The sequence below is a fragment of the Myripristis murdjan genome, chromosome 14 (assembly GCF_902150065.1).
Source record: "Myripristis murdjan chromosome 14, fMyrMur1.1, whole genome shotgun sequence".
Lineage (NCBI taxonomy): Eukaryota > Metazoa > Chordata > Actinopteri > Holocentriformes > Holocentridae > Myripristis > Myripristis murdjan.
In genome coordinates, this window is record NC_043993.1 from 23,890,960 (window position 1) to 23,910,597 (window position 19,638).

Consider the following 19,638-nt stretch of genomic DNA (forward strand, 5'->3'; position numbering starts at 1 on the left):
CCAGCTGCTCCTGGACAGGCAGTCCCTCTTATTTAACCCCCAGGCTCCAGGGATTCACAGCAACACCTTTGGCCTGTCTCAGAGTGGATTTGTACTTGACCGCAAAGTCACTTGTCAGAAAATATTAACAAAGTGCACTCTCTTCTGCAATCACACATTTGTCTAATCAGTGGAAAAATAGCCAACAAAAGCGCAGCCTCATCCCCACAACAGCTGAACAGCTGAGGACAAAGATATATGAGTGGCAATGGCAATAATTGTATTATTTTGCCAGCATTACATCCATTTTATTCATATCTGCCAAAGAGAACATGGCTCCAATAAAAGGTGACCGCATAGCAAAGCTCCTATCACAGGATGCTAAGCTTATCAAACATTTACATTGAGAGTGGGAAAATGTGTATCACAGTATCTGTTGCCGGTAATGCTTTCTCCCGTGTTAGTAGATCTGCCGAGTTTTAAGGGATTAGGCCGGGATTGTATTGTGGTGCAGCGGTGTCATGGTGTTACAGATTGCTGCACTGTCAATATAAAAACTGACACTGAAATCTTCAGTGTTTTATACCCATCTAAACTATTTAATCTAATTATATGCAGTCCAGAAATATATACAACATGCTACAGATGGTAAATGTAGACATTAAGTGGTAAAATAATTTAAACAGTTGAGGATGTTGACCCTGTTACAGTTGATCAGATAGTAGTTTTGCCTCAGTTTGTACAATCGATTGGGTTGTCGCCTTCTTGTATGCTGTGCTAGGGATGCTGTCTACAATGTGGGAGTCACCATGTCATCATGTTTCCAACAGAGAAAATGGTCAGATTTCTTTGTTAGCCTATTAACTTGCTTACTTTGCCATCTGATGCTACATGAATGAATCTCCCATGCCTTGCATATGTCAGTTTACTAAAGAGTCCAATTAGAAGAGGTTATTTGTCCATATGGTGTGTCATATCTGCAACACATCATAGTAACAGGACTGTGACTGAGCCCTGCACCACAGTCACTAGTGTTTTCCACTCACATTGTCCAGCAACTGTGTATGTTGTGTACCAACAGATTGACCTTGGGAAATGTTCACATTTACCAGAAGACACCATAAACAACCACATGTGGTCAAGTGAGAATCACTGAAATAAATAGTGTAGGACCAAATTCATACTCATTTTCTTACACCACAAATAGAAAAAAAAAAAATAGTAGCATGTGGTGGAGTCAATGCTAATTGAATGGTTTCATCCTAAAATGCTATGTACTATCCATGACAAATATTCATCAATCAAAACCCTAACCCTTTATAAACAGAGGCTAATCTATCTATTATTGTTTCAAAAGCAAAGCTATTAAGACGACTCATAACTTAATTAGTTGTTCATGTGCTAATGTGCTTTGCTGTCATACCAGTCATTTTTTCATAACAGTAGGCATTCATTTTTTTTATCTGATAGTTATGTAATTTTTAAATAAATCTCTCAAATGAACACTGACATATTGATGCTGCTATCATGTAAAGTTGCCTGCTGGGCTCCAGTTTAATGTGATTGCGAGGGGCACTTTTGCGCTCTCCTACGGCGAAATCTGTGCTTGACCCTGGATTTGAGACATGGGCAAACTCTGATTACAAAAATATTCAACCTAATCTGTTTATGGAGTAACAGAAACATCTGGGCCACGCATATGGTCAGAAAATCATCATTTCTTGTGCGAGTTCAAATCTGTCTGTCAGGGAAGTGAGACATGGCTAAGCAGGTACAATCAGTGAATGTGCGAAGCATGGAAAGGATCACCGACACCAATGTTGACGTCACAACAGGAAAATGACCAGAATATTGCCTTTTAGAAATATATATTTATACCTCATACTTTTCTTTCTTTCACTTCATGGCATCTTTCATTAGAAGACTGTTGCACTGCTGCTGGCTTTTTATTTTAATGTTGCAGTTCACAGGAATGATGACGTGGTTCACGTTGACTGAGCTTTTGGTAGAAGTGCTGGCATTATGTGGCAGCTAAGTAGCTATATGTAGGTAATGTAAACATTGAAATAAATAATACTTGTGTTTTAGGTTTGACAGGTTATGACAGAGTTTATTTTTCAATGTCAGACTCATCAAAAACACGTATATTTAAATGCATTCCTCTATTTCTTCTCTCTTTTCGTTTTATGTCCTGCTGTACGCGTCAAATGAATCACGACTGAATGCTTAGACAACAAAGGTGAGGAGATTTTTCTCTTTTTTACTGTATATCAGAACATTCAATTTCCAACACAAATGTTTCATATGGTGTTGGTAATGTAAAGAAGAGAGGGAAAATGTTTTGAGTCAAGAGCAGGTCATTATAAAGTAGCATGATTCACTGGTTTTCACTTTAGTATCACTGGTAATTACCTTGCTGTTGCACTGTAATTTCTTGGCATGCAATGAGTCATTCATTGCAGTGATGCATCGATGATAAATTCTACCAATTCAACTGTATCAGTCTTCTACAAAAATAAAAAATAAATAAATAAATAAAAAAAGAACATGAACATGAAATGCTTTGAACTGATTAATTAAAAAATGTTATTATTATTTTTTAAAAAAGTGATCTATCAGAATACTATAACAGAATAAATAATGTTGCCTGTTTTTTGTGACATTTCAGAAAAAAAAAAAAATAGCTTTGTGGGAACCAATGACCTGAGTTGTGGTTCCATAAATGTTCTTAAATCAAACTGCTAACTAGTGAATTATGAATCAAATTGAATATCACACCCCTGATAATTATTGCATGTAACTACGTATTAGTCAGCAGCCAATACTGCTAACAAAGCAATTACTATTAAATTACTCAGCCGCTCAATGCTCATTTATTCCATTCCACTGATGCTTTATGATCCAGACCTATGTATTTCACATATGCAGGCTGGGTGGTAACAAGCCAGCAGTAATGAAGGATGACATTTGTGATAAATGCACTGACCATAAACTGTCAAATCATTGCAGAACCTGCCTTGTAGCCACTCCCTCAGTTTCGCTCCTATCACTCCTGTCTTGTCCTGTCTAACCTCCCCCTCACTCCCGTGCGTAGCTGCGGTGTCAGCCACACTTGGTCAGGGTTAGCACTGACTGAAGCTAAAATGAGTCACACTGTGGCCAAAGGCATTAGCAGCCAATGTTAGTCATCATTAAACATCTCCCTACCAACTCTTCACTTGAACTAGAAATGCCTGACTCAACCTCAGTTGCTAGATATCTGCAGTGACAGACAGTATCTAAAAAAATGTATGGGGAGCAATCTGGTTTTGTGTGTGTTATTTTAAATAACAACACATCAAAAAGAGAAAAAAATTGGAAATGTGAAACGATAAACAAATAAAAGTGAATCCTGCAGAAAGGTAGATGGCAGTGGCTTGCCTACATCTGCTGGCATGCTGCCTTTCATTTTCTCCTCTGCTCTCTTATTCTTTCACCCAGTTTATCTCCCTTTGACAAGTTGTCACTCTCCCCTAGTCTTTTGTCCTTTTAAAAAATGCATTGAATTATTCACCCTGCTTCATGCATGATAGTGCTACTGTCAGACCGGTTCACTTTAAAAATAGATTAGAGAGGAAGTTTTGGGGTCTTTGTTTGTGAATCCTGCCAGAGGATACAGATATAAGTGCTGATAAGGTCTCTCATCATGTATGGATGTTGGGCCATATCAACTCTCATCAGACTTGAAGTGCATAATACTATCTGAACCAAAAGAAATTCAAATGCACACACTTGTGTGTGCTGGTTTGCAGTGCATACTAATAGTACAGTACTGTAGCACAGTAACCAATAGTTACCTTTTGGGAAATGTTATTATTCAGGCTAGAAACTTGACTAGAGACATATAAATATTCCAGAGACATTAATCTACAGTCAGGCATCTATTCTGACCAGTCAGTGCTTAAACTGGGTAGAGGCCTGTGATTTAAAATACATAGAAGCACAATATAGTAAGGTCACGTCACACTACACGTCAGCTGGGCAACAACAGTGAAACAAGAGAGAGACATAAAGCATCTTGAGCAGCAAACGTGACACACAATATTACAGATAGTTTTTTATGCATTCAGCTTTATTCTTCTTTATGACAGAGTCATTCGCTTTGAATGAACCTTAACAAACATGACCTTGAACAGGCGTGTGTGTTAGCTGCAGCATCAGTTTCTAACTGATCCAACCTTAAACAGAGGAAGCGGTGAACCACTGAACTATCTTGATAATGTGGGTTTTTGTTTTGACTTAATTAAAGCTAGTTTGCCAAGAAATCACAGCTAATACCTGAAAAGGGGATTTACAAAAAACAAACAAACAAGCAAACAATCAAAGAACTATATGCTCAATTTTATGACAGGCAGTTGGTTAAAAAAAACAAGCCCTTTCCTGCATGTCATTCCTTCTCCATCCCCTGCTTTTACTGTGACCATGAAAAATAAAGATAAATGCAAAAACAAACAAACAAACAAAACATTTTAACAGTCACGTTGGCATATACAGTTGTGTTATTTACCTCTGAGAAAGGTATACCGGAGCTCTCTGACAAATACATAATACAAGATTCCTGTAGCTGTAATTACAAGTTGACTGTTGATGTAAGCAAGTCAGAAGGTGGTGCTCACATTATATAATGTCAAAGCAGCATTAGGCTGTCAGGGCAAGCACCACAGACGAGCATTTTTTTTTTCCAGCCATAGGGAGAACTGCAGCTCAAAGCACTTCCATATTGGCTTCAACACTTGGCCTCAGTAGTTGCTGCCTGGTCTCAGCATTCAGCACGCTAAACCCATAGTTGAGCCACTTGCAATGAAGGTATAAATAATACCCTCATCACATGCAATACACTACATTGTTTAGCCTGCCAGGTCTATTTTATTTTGAAGCATAGCAATGACACATCAAGGGTAATCAGTTTGTTGCAGGTGGCAGTAAAGTGTGTGTTTATGCTGCAGAGAAATGCAATTCGAGTATGCAAACATAAAAGACTGCTCCTCTCTTATAAGGTGATGGTTAAGGAATAAACAAACAGCTGCAGATATGACTATTGCTTTTCATGTCTAGCATGTGCAATGGCATGAGTGTTAGTTCTGGCATGGCTGTTGTGGCCCCCTGCTGTCTTTATATATCTTCAAAAGTTTCCTGGATTCTCATGTGGATGTGAAGAGAAATAGAAAAAAGAGCCGTGAAAGATGCAATTTAGAGGCGTGCATTGGTCTTATTGCTAGAGCGTTGTCTGTTAAGTATATGTTGTCAGTCACCTACCAATTATTCTCCCCCACACATTTCAACATTTTCATCACAGCCGCTGACCACAGCTTACCCCAGGGTGGCGATAGGCTTCTCACTGTGTGCTCTGTTTTGTTGATTCCCTCCACTTTTGTTCAGTTTATTAAAATTCTTTCTCTTACTTGCTTGTGTCTGGAGAGAAATGCTCCAAGGGAATCCGAAGCGTCCATCCATTCACTGACCTCTGCACAAATCTCACAGTCCACTTTCACGCTGGTCAGAGCAACTGCAGTCCGGATTTAGATCATATAGTTTATTCAAGTGCTTGGCGTACTGCAGTGAACACGCCCCAACACTGATCATTCCTAAATGTTATGTATGTTTTGCACTAATCATGTGCCGTGTGTGTATTCACTGCTATTATAGGTACAGTACTACCAAATCTTAAAAGAATGTACATGGATTTTGACTTCACATAGATGGCATTCAATCAATCATACAACCCCCGCTATTCAGATAACTTGCAGCAGAATTTCTTCAGAAGACTTGTACGGCTTATAAAATGGCAAATCGATGCCTACCTTACAACAGGAATAGATTAGTAAAGATCAAATGACTGAAACACTGATCTGACTTTACTGTGAGTTATTAGTTCACTCCAAATAAATTACATTATAGTCAGTTCAGTCTGATGTTTTATTTTGATCTTTAGGAATAGATTAGTATTGAAATTATCTGCAAAATTATATCACCATTAAGGAAAAACCTATGACATTTATGAATTTAAATATCTGGAGCAGAGTTGAGTTAAAATTGGACAGGAGCTCAACCAGTCACCGGTTGCTTCAGTATTTAGGCTGATATTGATGTGCTGCAGGATAAGCTACAACATCAGTCAAAAGGGCAATCCTAAATAGCTTTGAAAGACTAAAATAAATTTGCTTTTATGAAATGGGAGGACTTGTGTATCCTCTTAATAATGCATAGGCGTCAATGGCAAGGTATGGCAGCTGCCTTGTCTTGGGAATCAGGTTTATACACACAATAAGCTTTAATTCAGGCTTGCTTGTCTGTGAGAAGAAAATAGACCTCTAATAGGTCTAATAGGTCCCGATTGCCCGTCAGTGAACATGAGTGTCAGTTATTCCTTCATGATTTACGACAGTGTGTTGCCCAGCCGCTTTAGACAAGAGCTCGACAGCCTATAGCTTAGAATGTCAGTGATTGTAGGTGTTTTTTTCCCGGTTGTTTATTCAAACATTTTATTGAAAATTGCAATCAGCCTGCATGATCGGACCATAGATCAATGAATTTGCCTATTTTTGTGTCAAATTTGCATTTTGTTTTGTTTTGCTGTGTGACCACCTTGTGGTTACCTACTAGAAATTAGCATGTAATTCAATGCATTTCTTTATTTTCTACAATTTAAACAAATGACTAATGATAATTAGTCCTTCAGTCTCTGTCCATGGTGCTGAAATATGAGCCAGTTTGGACAGGACAAAAGCTGTGTTCATTGCTCTCTCTTAGTCGCACATTACATGCAAAAATTAGGCATTGTGAATGTGAGGGAGCTATCTGTCTGTTAAAACAGTTTTCAATAAAATAGCAGCTCCTTCTGTTCTGGCTGCTCAAAGCCTGAATCATGCAGTAAATACCTTCAAACTTCAATTAATAGCCTGGGCATATATTTGCTGCAGTCACTGAATACAGTTCGTCCACATTTGGGACAGGCGTCTGTAAGAGACCTGCATTTAATTCCTTTTTGTACAAAACCCTTGCCCAGCAAAGATGGAAAATACTATCAAATTGTTCATTTAAACCAGTAAGTATGAATATTATCTGGTTAAAATGAGACCTCCTAACAACATATTAATTGATTGACTGCAAATCCACAAATTCAAGACTGCAACCATAGTAAGAAACATTTAGACCTTGCCTCGAATTGACAGTGATCTTAATTTACAGATTATCTGGTGTGTAGATATACCTGGCCAGTATAAGTAATTGGGACTGTATTTTTAAGGAAGTTCATATTTATAAAATCCCATCATCACTGAGTATTCTTGCCATATCAGGTCACATTTTTATCATTTAATGTAAACCCCTAAAAAAGGTCTTGCAAACCGAGTATTTTTGTCTTTGGTTATGGGCTTAGGCAGTAGTACGCTGTGTAGTAATATGTTGAAACTTGTTTTGGCTGCTCTGCATAGCACTCTGCTGGCTGGCCAGAGTCCAGCTACTTCATGGAAGTTTACAGTTCGAAAGGTAGTGCTTGGTTTGTGAAATAAAGTAGTTCCAAACGGAGCAGTTCAGTTGATTTAATGATTGGTTTGTGAACCCTTTCTCAGGGGAAAATTCTCAGAGTATACACTAAGCTTCCCGTTTCGGAAAAGCACCATTATCTTTTTCAGAGTCATTTACGATTGCCCCATTGACCGCTGCTGTAGCCGAACGGGAGCCTGCAGCACATCGATATCAGCCTCTATACTGAAGCAACCGGTGAAATGATGAACTTTACGTTGATGCCAGATAATCTGTAAATGGGGCCTAGGTTACAAAATAGCAAACTAGTCCTTGAAAGACAATTTCATCCCTGAATACGGAGGCTTAGTTGACAATATATTCCTCTGCTCACTTAAATTAGCAAGTGCCCTGTATATGCCCTGTAATATCTTTCATAAATTGAATTGTCACGCCAATATTTGTTTTTGGGAACTGTACTATTTTTGATTGGTAAGTCAGTCATTAGCTTTATTCTGTTGCTTGCACAGATCTGTAATTAACAGAATTGGATTAATGGTGCCGTAGTTCAGTGCCACCCACACAAGTGTTTAGCGCTATGAAACAGGGTGAGAGTGAAACATCAATGATGAATGCCTCAGGATTTTTTTTTTTTTTTTTCTGAGCTGAAACAGACAAACCATTAAAAATTTATATTAACACTGATATGAGGAGGATGAATGACTGAGAACTAAAATGTCTTTTCCAGCCCCTTAAATTTATTCAGATGAAACTACTTTAATTTCCACTCTTTTATTTTTTCACTCAACGCTCTTCCACACAGATTTGCTCTTGCACCACATGTGTTTGTATAATCTCTTAGAGTAGCCAGGCTTGAAATCCAATTTTGGAGCAGTTCTAAAGGAGGGGGGGGGGGACTCCTTATAAACTATGATGACTCTTTTCATTACCCACAAGCTAATAGAAAACAACTGTGCAACTTTAGTGCAGTGGTAGAGGTTTGCGTCAGTATATACATACACACAGCAGCACTACTGTAAAAGTGTGTCTCAAAAGAATAACAGCTGCTTGCTGAGAGACTTTGTCTGGGTTGTCTGGGTTTTGTTTTAACCATATGCTAGTGCTTCAGTTTTCTCAGTTCTACTGATCACCCTGTTCTCCAATTACCTTGTGTGGTAATTTACAGCACTTTATATTAACCTCCTCTTCTACCATCAGGCAGGGCAGCTCCTCTTTGTAAAGAGTTTAAATGAGATCAGGTTGGACTGTTTGGTGTCTCTCGCCAATCATACATGCATAGACTCTTCAGCAGCAGTTTAAGCAATAAGCAATAAGCTTTGAGAGGCTGTGCTTTAGACCTATCCCACAACAGAAGCAAAATAACGATTATCCTGTGACATTTTGGGACATGCCCTGATAGAGTCCAGCAACTTCTCATAACAAAAAACAGCAACCATTTCCTCTTACAGAGTGGAAATGTACTTGGTTTGTGCTATGTTCCCATCTTTTTCGTCACCAAAATGATTGAATATCTATCTATGGTGGGTAACATTATTTACTTGGATTTAAAGTAGCCTATTTGCAGTCTCCACCCATGCACTTATTATAGGGACAACATGAAAGCTGAAGGAAGTTTCCAACTAATAGCAGCTCTTTGAAGTTACAGTTTTGAAATAGAGGGAAAGCCAAAGTTGCCTCTCTCCCAATACACATTGATGCTTGCTGCAAGTGTGGGCAAGTAAGGTTTACTGTGGAGACCTGAGCTCCACTTAAGGTGCTTTTAACAGCAGTAACATACAGTGGTATGTTGAAATGAAAAATATATCTTTTTTAATCATTTAAGACTTTTCCCAAACTAGCTCTGGATCATTAGCTTAACTTGCCTAGTTATCTAAGCTAAACTGGCTACAAAATGTGGTTCAGCCTATCAGAACAGTCAGGGCATTGGCTTCTTCTATATAATTTAATTGTATTTGACTAACAACAACATGTCCTTTATGAGATATTCTTTGTTGTATATGATTGTCATAGCCTGGCTGAGGATACTTAATTGCCAGTATACCCCATTCACAGCGTAACACTGCCATCATATCTCTTTTCCTTAACCACTTCCAGGTTTGTTTCATTGTGTCTTCCTGGGCTACACCTGCCTCTAAACTGTGCTCTGAAAACACAGTTGGTCTAAATGTACAGAGGACTTGAAGTGAATCATTCTCAAGAGGCGGGTTGACACGTTTGATAAATGTTAGAAGTGGATGATGTTGTACTGGGAAGATCTAACATGTATCTGAGATCCAGTGTGTTGCAGCAGCAGGCGATATAAATCATTTTTGGCAGAAAAGGAAGGCTGTTGATCTCCTGTAGCCAAAAGCTGCACTTCTTCTTCTGAGAGGCCACAATATTCTTTTCATTAAAATGAACTGGACTCTGCCAGGACCTAATTTGTGCTGCAAATTCAATCTCCAGATATTCACTGTAACATTATTACTAGCTGGGAGAAACGGATACCCACACGCACACACACATACACACACACAAACAAACACACACACACACACACACACACACACACACACACACACACACACACACACACACACAAAATGGTGCAGAGATGTTGTATTCCAGAGTAAGGGACTTTGACTGACATATTGTTGCTGCAACATTTACCTCCCTAGTAGTACACTCTTCTTTTGAGTTAGCCCTGACAGTCAAAAACTCAAAAAGCCACAAGACCTCATTCAGAAATAGAAACTAATGAGCTAACTAAGGCAGCACAAAGAGATTAAAAAGACATTTTTCTATTGATGAAGTAACAGATTCTGTCCTGGTAGATTATTGAGTCCATGCTTGATTGAAGCAGCAAGGCTGACTTACATGAAGGCTTCCCTAGTTGCAGTCATCGATCCCCCACAGAAGCCTATGAAATCAAAGTCCCTGCAATCTAGCTGTTTTAATATCACAGTAAAGTCAGCATCTTTTACAGTATGGTGGCATTACATGGTGGTATACTTTCTGATGTGAGTGCACTGCTGCAGAATTGTCACAGTTTCAATTAAATGATTTTGCTCACCTCTCACCCATGTCTAGCATTTACTTAAATATATGGGGGAAATAGTATTTATGGTTAGTGCCGAGAAAACCCATCTCCAAGCAGAAATTGTAGATTTGTGTACTCTGCAAACATTTTGCATTCAGGCCTTGCCTAAGACTGAAGCGCTCCTTTTTGTCTAGAACATGGTGCTCTGAAGCTGTACAGGGCCCTGTATCTATCAGACCTCTACAGGAAGGAGCATCATCCATCACTGTCAGTGTTAATATTGTTTCCCCTCACCTCCCAATAGGCAGCTTGTGTTTTGATTTACGGCATTTATGTTTTCAGACTTGTGTACTCACAAGCTCTCACCTGGCTTTGCTCTCTGGCATCCCCTGCCAAACCGCATAAAACTAATTTCAGCATTACATGCGGCCAGCATATTAAAATGCCTCCATCTGAAGACATCTCTCTCTCTCTCTCTCTCTCTCTCTCTCTCTCTCTCTCTCTCTCTCTCTCTCCATTGTTTCTGTTCTTTGGATTTTTTGACAGACAGTATGGCTGCACTTCATCACCAAACCACGATGGTGCGCATTAGAATATTGAACTAACTGTGCCTTTTGAGAACACGCCAGCCACAAATGTTTGAACCCAATTTGAGGAATAATCTACTACATGTATGAGTCAACATTATCTTTATTATATTGAATGGAAAGAAGAAGTACTGACTAGCTACCATGCCACCGAAAAAAGGCTGCTGCTGCTGACAGGGTCTTCTTTTTTTCCACAAAGAAACAAAAAACTGCTATAGACAACTGGAATTCACCCTCTAGCAAGACAGCTAGCACTAGATAGAGACAGAGACTAGATCAGTCAGCTGTTGTTTCAGAACCATGGACAGCACTGTTTAATGGGTACAGTCAGCCACCTCATCCCTGTGCTGGGCCTGGCATCTTGGCACATTTCAGGCAATTGAAACTTTGTTGTTGCAAAGTCACAGACAACTTGAGCAGTTTCCTGCTGTTGCAATCTCCTTGATAATTGTTGCAAATAGTGGGCCAGGTAGTGAGCAGTGAAGTCTCTATCCATCTCTCCCATGGAAAGTGCACCCTTTAGGCTATTATTTATTAATTCATCTCCACCCCTAACTTCAGTTATTTTAGAGACACCCACAGAGCTCTGGTTGTAACCTGAACCATGCTCATTTCCAAGAGCATCCAACATATTTTTGATCTACATCTGATCATATACAGCAAGCAGCTACCTTTTTTATGTTTGCTTTAAATTTAGTTGGGAACTTTTGAATATGGAGGGAAAAAAATGTGCCCTGCAAAACTGTACATTTGTGCAGGGTATTACTCACCCTGCCTCTACATCCCTGTCTTAATCAATCACTCACGTTCGGCTCTGTATGTTTTCTCACTCACTATCACTACCCTCCACTATGCTAAGCTCTGAATCCAGTATTTTAAGACAATAATTACACCTTCCATGTATAATTTATTGTTTAAACAGATTACCTTTTTTCATAAAAAAGAAAAAAAAAAGTGGGATGTTATAGACTTTTAGGTATAGCTGAACCATATGGATCAGGTGCCAAACACAGACGTCAACCAAATGGCATTGACGAAAAGGACTTGCAATTACCAGCAGGGGGTTGGACACATAAGCACATAAGTGTCTTCACTCCAAACACATACAGTACAATTTCCCAGTAAGTGTCTGTCATGTTTAGTGAAAATAAAATAAAATATGCCTCAAAAATGATAACCTAACGTTAGGTATGTTTGTATCCAACAGTACTGCTCTCTTCTCTACAGAGAGATTCAAACATCAAGTGTCATAAACCTGCAGCAATTTCAAGCACATTCTCCACTCAGCCCCGCTGACTTTCCTCTCCTTTTCTGGATCATTGACCAATCACACTTTCCTTCTCAGAGAGCACAAAAATGCTTGTGCTGTTCATATTGCCCTAATTTTGACAGATGTGTGTGCCAAACTGTTTGATGCCTGACAGCCTGCTCTTCCACCTCCCTGTCCCTCCAAGTCCAACTCTCTCTATCAGTTAGTTGTGTTATTACATTCAAGGCCAGACCCTGCTGCAGTTACTTTCATACTTTTATCGTTGGCTCTCCCACACCATTAAGAAGGAGTAACCTTTTTTTTTTTTTGTTTTGTGGCGATGGAGTCAAACAAGTGTTTATGCTCATGAAAAAGTGAAGGACAACTGTTTTACACTTACATTTCAGAGCTGAAATTCAGTGGTGTTTCCCAACAATTTATACATTCATTTTATACATTTGTCATTCTGATAAATCTGATGAAACAAACTGTAATGTCATCATGGATTATCTCACAAACTCTTGATAGCAATATTTGAAATTGATGAGCCCTGGTCCAAAAAAATGAATTTGAGGCCCAATGTTTAAAAAACAAACAAATAAATAAATAAATAAAAATAGCATACTACAGAAAATAAATGCCACACTAAAAATAGAAAACAACACATTTATCCAGTTACTCCTTCCCCTTTCCCCTCTCTCAGGTACAGGCTGGATAGATATTTTGTGGAGCTCCAACTGTCAGCAATTTACATGCGAATAACTGAGCTGCAATAGCTCTTTCCAAAAACAATGACAAGGATACCTGGTATAATCCATAGCCCTCAGGAGTGAAGAGTTTTGTTGGGAACTATTTCTTGTGAAGAACACTTGAAACACTCTACCACCTCTAATACATGATGCATGTGTCTGAATTATTCTTATTCTTATTCTTATTCTTATTCTTATTCTTATTCTTATTTTATTTTATTTTATTTTATTTTATTTTATCATTTTTTTATTATTATTTTGGGTGAACTGTTCCTTTAACACCGACCTTACAGTATATCAACGGGAGGCGTGACGACCATGTTTATGAGTTGCTTTGTTTGCTCATGATCTGTCACTTAACCAGCAACATATTGAATCACATGTTACAATATTAAATAGAAACAATAATGTAGGGGTGATTTAATGGTAAGATTTCAGTTATCTGGAGGGGAACTACAAATATGTCAGATAAGTACCTGTTTATCTGCAGGGGCACAAAAGTTTTTTAATATTTTTTTCGCAATTAAATAATTAAAAAGTTGCAAATGTATTAATGAAGTCCTTTTCACACACGTCACAAAAAGCTTTAAATACAGGGACATAATATGGACTAAAGTGTAGAAATGAGAGCACCAGGCAGCATCACGGCACACTGAAGAAGTAAGTGCTGTAAATGCCAGCCTGCAGACAGGTAGACAAAAGGAAACCAAAGGCCTTTTTCCATGATAATGTTCACAAGTTTGTTTCAAAGGTGGGAAAGAAAGAAATGTGAGAATCGATGGAGTCTAAAGACAGGCAGTAGTGTTCTCCAGCCTGTATTATTATTTAAATAGATAGTCAACTAAACTATTTTTTTTTTCATTAAAATGTACATATTGTCGTCACTGGGTGTAGAAACCATTATGAAAATGCAAGAAACTGTAGTGCTTCCTACGCAGAGAGGCCTATGGATTGATTTCTCCCATGTCAAAAGAGGGAAGAGAGCCAATCAGAGCACAACCTCAGTGTCTTCTTTATTTATTCATTATCTAATAAGTGGCACTTTAGATAGAGATAGCATCAGTTGTGGACTCTCTCACATCAACTCCTCCACTACAAATCTTCATAGTGTAATTTTTTCACAAGTGAACTCTACATGAGTGTTAGCTATATAAATACTTGCTTACATACTGTTGAAGTGCTAAAGCCGTAGCCATTTCAGTTCCAATCATGAGTATATTTTCTCTTTGCTGGACAGTTGGTTGGTCTTAACAGGTTCCAGACAACAAGTCCACTCATCTGGAATAGATTAAAGTCAAAAATTCTGCTCCTAAAACTCAATTTTATTACAATTATTGACTTCTAGGTTCTCTGTGAATAATCCTAAATAAGAAAATCCCTGTTGTTAATTGGGTTTATCATCCCTTTAAGCGAATGGGCAGTGAACAATATGAATATTTATTAGGGATGCACAATAATATCGGCATGACATTGGTATCAGCTGATACTGGTTTTAGAAATTAAATATTTTTATAGGCTTGAAATGAAGAGTTCTGCTGATATGACATGCCGATATGTGATATTTGATATATGCATGTGTCTGTATCGGTATTGGCATCGGCCATTAGAGTTGGAAAATATCAGCAAATTGGATATTGGCAAAAAAAAAAAAAAAAACCCAAAAAACAAAAAAACAATATCTTGCTTCCCTAATATTTATAAATGTGTGTGGTTTGGACAGTTTGTTGTCAATTTTGGAGGAAAATCTGCTAAATTTTTGAAGCTGAGTAGGTTTAGGGGAGAGGAGAGGGCATACCTATTTCTGGAGATAATTTGAAACTAAAAACATTGTGGGTAATGCCTTGATGTGATTTTCAAAAGTCAGGTTTATACTGTATTTTGACTTAAATTAATAGTAGATACTCAAGGATGCATTTTTCTTGTCTCCGGATGCAGTTTGAAGGTAACATTATGGGAACACTTAGATGGTCTATTTTTTTTTACAACAGCGTTCACTGGAAAAAATAAGGATGCCTCGGACCCAAAATTTATTGGGTTGGACATATTTTTTCTTCTACCAATAAAAGTACATGAGGCTTACTTTTAAGCAACACATTTGAAATGTCTGATCTCAAACACTGTGGTGTGTTTAACTGTTGCGAAACTGACATCGGTGTCATGTATTAAAGAGATGGATTCTCCCTCTCTCTCTCTCTCTCTCTCTCTCTCTCTCTCTCTCTCTGTACTGCAAACTAAAATTAGCTTCATACATGAGGTCCATTATGGGCTTAGTTGATGATATTATCCCTCATTCATTTTGACCTGACTTACACCTCTCCCTCTACGCCTATATTTTCTTTGGTTCAACTGCTAATCTCAAAGTATGTAAATACACATTTTAACAAAGCTATACATTGCAATTTATTAGATTTCCAGCAATTTAGCCAACATAATCACTGCCATACATTCAATGTGCATGCAAAGACATAAAATGGCATCTACAAATTCATCTTGCAGTGCATAAGTTGGGAAAACAGCAAAATCACCTTAACACCAAACCATCCCTGTAATGATGTTTATGTATTTGCTTGTTAATGCTACATAAAAGGTTAAAAATTGACAAAACAGCCGTGATCTCACTTGTATTCCTTTACTGTTTTATGTTAGCAGCTAGGCAAGGACATTCACTCCTTGTAGTGCTTTCCTGGAGCTGATGGAATTGTTATGGGGCAGGGAGATCACTTGAAGAGGGGTGGAGAGCGTGACATCAGTCAAGCAGCTTTTAATATCACGACTAAGGTCTCCGCTGTCAGGAGAGGCAGATGCATGACCTGCACTTTCACAGAGTACTCTTACATTTTCTGTGAGGGTACTGGCTTGTACTGGGAGTGTATTTCTCCTCATATCCTTATTTATTCCATCGTTAGAGTATCAAACACATTGCTATGTTGTTATAAAAGATTATATGTCAATGATTTAGGTGATACAAATCAATAATGTGGATACAGCCAAAGGAAATGACAATCACAGTTAGTATAAATTGACTTTATTGAACCAGTATTACATTTCATGAAATGAGGAAAGTTTCCCACAACACAGTAATCTGCTGGAGGTTTTAAAGTGGTGGGCCCTGTTTCAGCCAGAGCTCTGTTCTTAATTGACTCCACCATGGAGCAAATGAGAAGAAAATGAAAAGATAAATTGCTCTAATGGAAGGAAATGAAGTGTGAAAAGAGACATTCATCCCAGTATTTTCTAGGATGCAGTGCATTGGTAAATTGAAATACAAGAAGGATTTGGCGTCTGTGTAAGACAAATTCTGCTGATTACAGAGAATTATGTAATCCATAACGTCAGGCAGTTATACAAAAAGACATGGGCTCATTCGTTCCTTAGCTCTCTTGTAGAGAGAGAGAAAAAAAAAACAAGCAACTAATACACAGAGGAAAAGAGAGAAAGGTTTGGCAAAAACATAGAAAGCAAACAGCTTTCTATTTCATCCAAAAAAAAAAAAAGAGAGAGAGAGAGAGAGAGAGAGAGAGAGAGAGAGAGAGAGAGAACATCAGAATACTTTCAACACCTTTCATTTAAGTTCATGTTTATTTAAGGCTGGCCAAGCTATAACATTGTCCAAGTATAAAACTATACAGTAACTCTTATGCAAATAGTGGTGCTGGATAGCTCTGTTGGTTCTGCTCCAGCTAAAGGTCAAGTCTTATGAGTTTCCTAGCACCATTAAGACACAATTTGTTTAAAGCCTGTCTGAAGGACAAAGCTCAATGAACTGGAACACAGACAGACCGTAATAAATGAAAGGAAAAAGTTATGGTTCCGCTCAATGAAGTCAAAGGGCAGACGGAGGATGAGAGGAAAGTGCAGGTGTTTTATCTCAATATGCTGTTATCTCCTCTACTCAAATCAGGACAGACAGTAAAAGGAATATGTGATGCTTTGAAACTGGAAACACTGCACAGTCATGGATGTACCGTCCCATCCACGCCAGTATTAGAGGGGCAATTACTGTCTGAGGGATGAAAATGTGACCTTTTCCTCCTTAAGGCTTGTTCTTCCAGCCAGTGCAAGCTTAATTTAATTTTCTAAATTTTCTTGCTGCTCTCTTTGTCTGTATTTTCACTTTTACACTCGTATCACACCCCCAAACCAAATTAAATTATCACTTCATCTAGTCAACTAATGGAATCATTTATCAGTTTCACACAGTTATTATTTTACATTCTTTCCTTATCATCTTAAGCAAACAAGCGTGGAATCCGTAAGTGCTGGTGGAATCACAAAACTTTGCCTCCTAGGACATTTCCACCTTGGTCGTTTGAGTGAATGTGTGTAGACCTCCAGTGAGGACCCTGAAAGGAGCCATGTAGACTGAGCTGAAGGCTGTGTATTTAGGCCCAGCGGAAGCTGCCTATTGATTTGCTTGTCTAGTGGCTCTCTGGAATAATAAGGAAATAAAGCCCCTGGATATTAGAAGATTGATGTCAATCAGTGGCCTGTCTCGAGTGTGGATTGTCCTATCTTATTAACGCTCTCTCCACGAACCGAGTGCTCACTGATGACTCCATTGATATGCAGCTGGAGAGAGGAGGTTGTCTCTTGCCATCTTGAGGAGGAGTCCCCTATGATTGCTCGCTCTGTCATCATAGAGCAGAGCGAGACGGTGTCATGTATCCATGGGATATCAGGGCAAACCTTGAGCTTCGACCTCCTGTCTAAATGTCACACAATCAAAAAGAGAGCCAGGATACCTATTATTATAACTGTGGCAATAAAACTATTGCACTGGCTATTGCACTATAAAACTACCTTACAAGTGCAGTCGTGGTCGGTACCTGCTTTTAGCTGATGCAAAAAAAGAGATGCAAGCTATGTTGAATTTGACATCAGATGCCACATGTGCTATGCTTACACTAAACCTAAGCCATCATTTACTGTACCAGCCATTGCAGTTGTAATGTGTTTAAGGCTGAACAGAATCTCAGACATTTCTCATGAAGGACCCTGGTTATCTGACCTTGTGCAGCCAGAAGTGAAAAGCATGATCCAGTAACATAAACATGGAAGTAAACCTCTACACTTGTTGTGTGACAGTCAAGTGACAATTTACTGTCAGTAAATAAACACACACTGTAGCTCCCCAGGTATGAACAGCCAGCTGTACCTGCTTCTGCATAATCTTTGTCTGATTAGTCCACTTATAAAATTACGGAAAACATTTACTATGTAATCACTACTCACTCGTCACTCATACCTTATTAGCCAGACAAACATGTTTTGGAGAACTGAAGTGGCATTCTGAAGTGAAATTCTTAACCTTTTGGAAGTTCACAACCAGGTGGACTAAAATAATACAGACAAATGAAAACCTCAAAGGATAGGAGGAAGTTGTTCATTTTCTGCAAGTGAACAAAAGGTGAAAAGCATACCATCATGTCAGTGTGAGAAAAAGGAAGACGAGCAGCACGGCTTCCAGAAATCCGAGAGTGTTCAGTGAGCAGTGGCATATAAGCATGCTTTCACAGTTGTCATTTATTCTATACATACTGGGCAAGTCCATAGGAGTCTCTTCAGTTGGCAGCTTTTGCTTTTGTCCCTTCACGACTGCTTCACTTTTACAAGATGTAGGTGTTGCCTGGGACTTAGTTTGCTGTAGTCGACTGACTGGCTTAAGACAGTACCTATCTTGTATATGAAAAGTGGCATATCAAGATCACGTAGTCCTGACAGTGCAGTAGTTAGACGCCGTTTGCAGCCTCTGTCAGATATATGCCAGCATAATTCCTCCACACCTGACTGGAGTCCTTCAAGAACAATAAATTTAAATTGGCTCACAGTATAGGCGTCGATTTTCAGACTATAGAGAAAAACAAAGAGAAAACAAGGACTGGCAAGGCACAACTAATACCAGCTCCTGGTTGCATAAGCACTCTTGTAACTCAGAGCAACAAAGCTGCAGAGCAGAGTTACAGCATATGCCTTTTAATCGCAATCCACCCTTAAAGGAATGTATGAATTCATTTTTGTTAACTGAATAAAAAACAGCTAATTTAGGGAAATCTGTCACTGATGTAGGTTAGTTGGCCAGCTATCTGTTCCGAGTGAAATGCATGACAAGTTTGCCTTTCAAAAACGATTACCATATGAGTGCTTGATTAGACATTTAGCACATCATTCAAACTGTTTTGGAAAGCAACTTTCTGAGCTGAAGTTTATGTCTGCCAAAGAGTACTGACTGTCTTGATGTGAGGGAGACGCACATGAACAGTAAATCCATCCAATGAGCAACCAATCCATCCAGATTGAGTTGTTGAGCCTGTTGTGTACTGCTGAATACCTGTCTATTACTTTCTGACATAGCACTCCTTGTCAATGCATTTATGCTGTCTAATAAACAACAGCCTAGTATTTATTTTGAAGTTGGTGGTTAATTTCACATTAACATAATTCCTGCTTTGGTTGCATAAAAACATAGCTGCACCACCAATTCATATTCTTATGGCCTGTTTTATAAGAAACTACTTGCCACATCTTCAAGCC

The 19,638-nt window shown here is 38.6% G+C and overlaps 1 protein-coding gene across 4 annotated transcripts in view; it reads left to right on the top strand.

Annotated features, from left to right (window-relative positions):
* The window catches only part of LOC115371122 (seizure protein 6 homolog), a 133,269-nt gene that overhangs the window by 39,358 nt on the left and 74,273 nt on the right, over nucleotides 1-19,638 (top strand). For 3 of the 4 annotated variants that reach the window (XM_030068275.1, XM_030068277.1, XM_030068278.1), the window contains exon 2: nucleotides 2,210-2,218. The exons of the other annotated variant lie outside the window; for it this stretch is intronic. In XM_030068275.1, coding sequence (XP_029924135.1) covers nucleotides 2,210-2,218 — 9 coding nt within the window. The remainder of the gene's footprint in view (nucleotides 1-2,209; nucleotides 2,219-19,638) is intronic. 4 annotated transcript variants of the gene reach the window in all.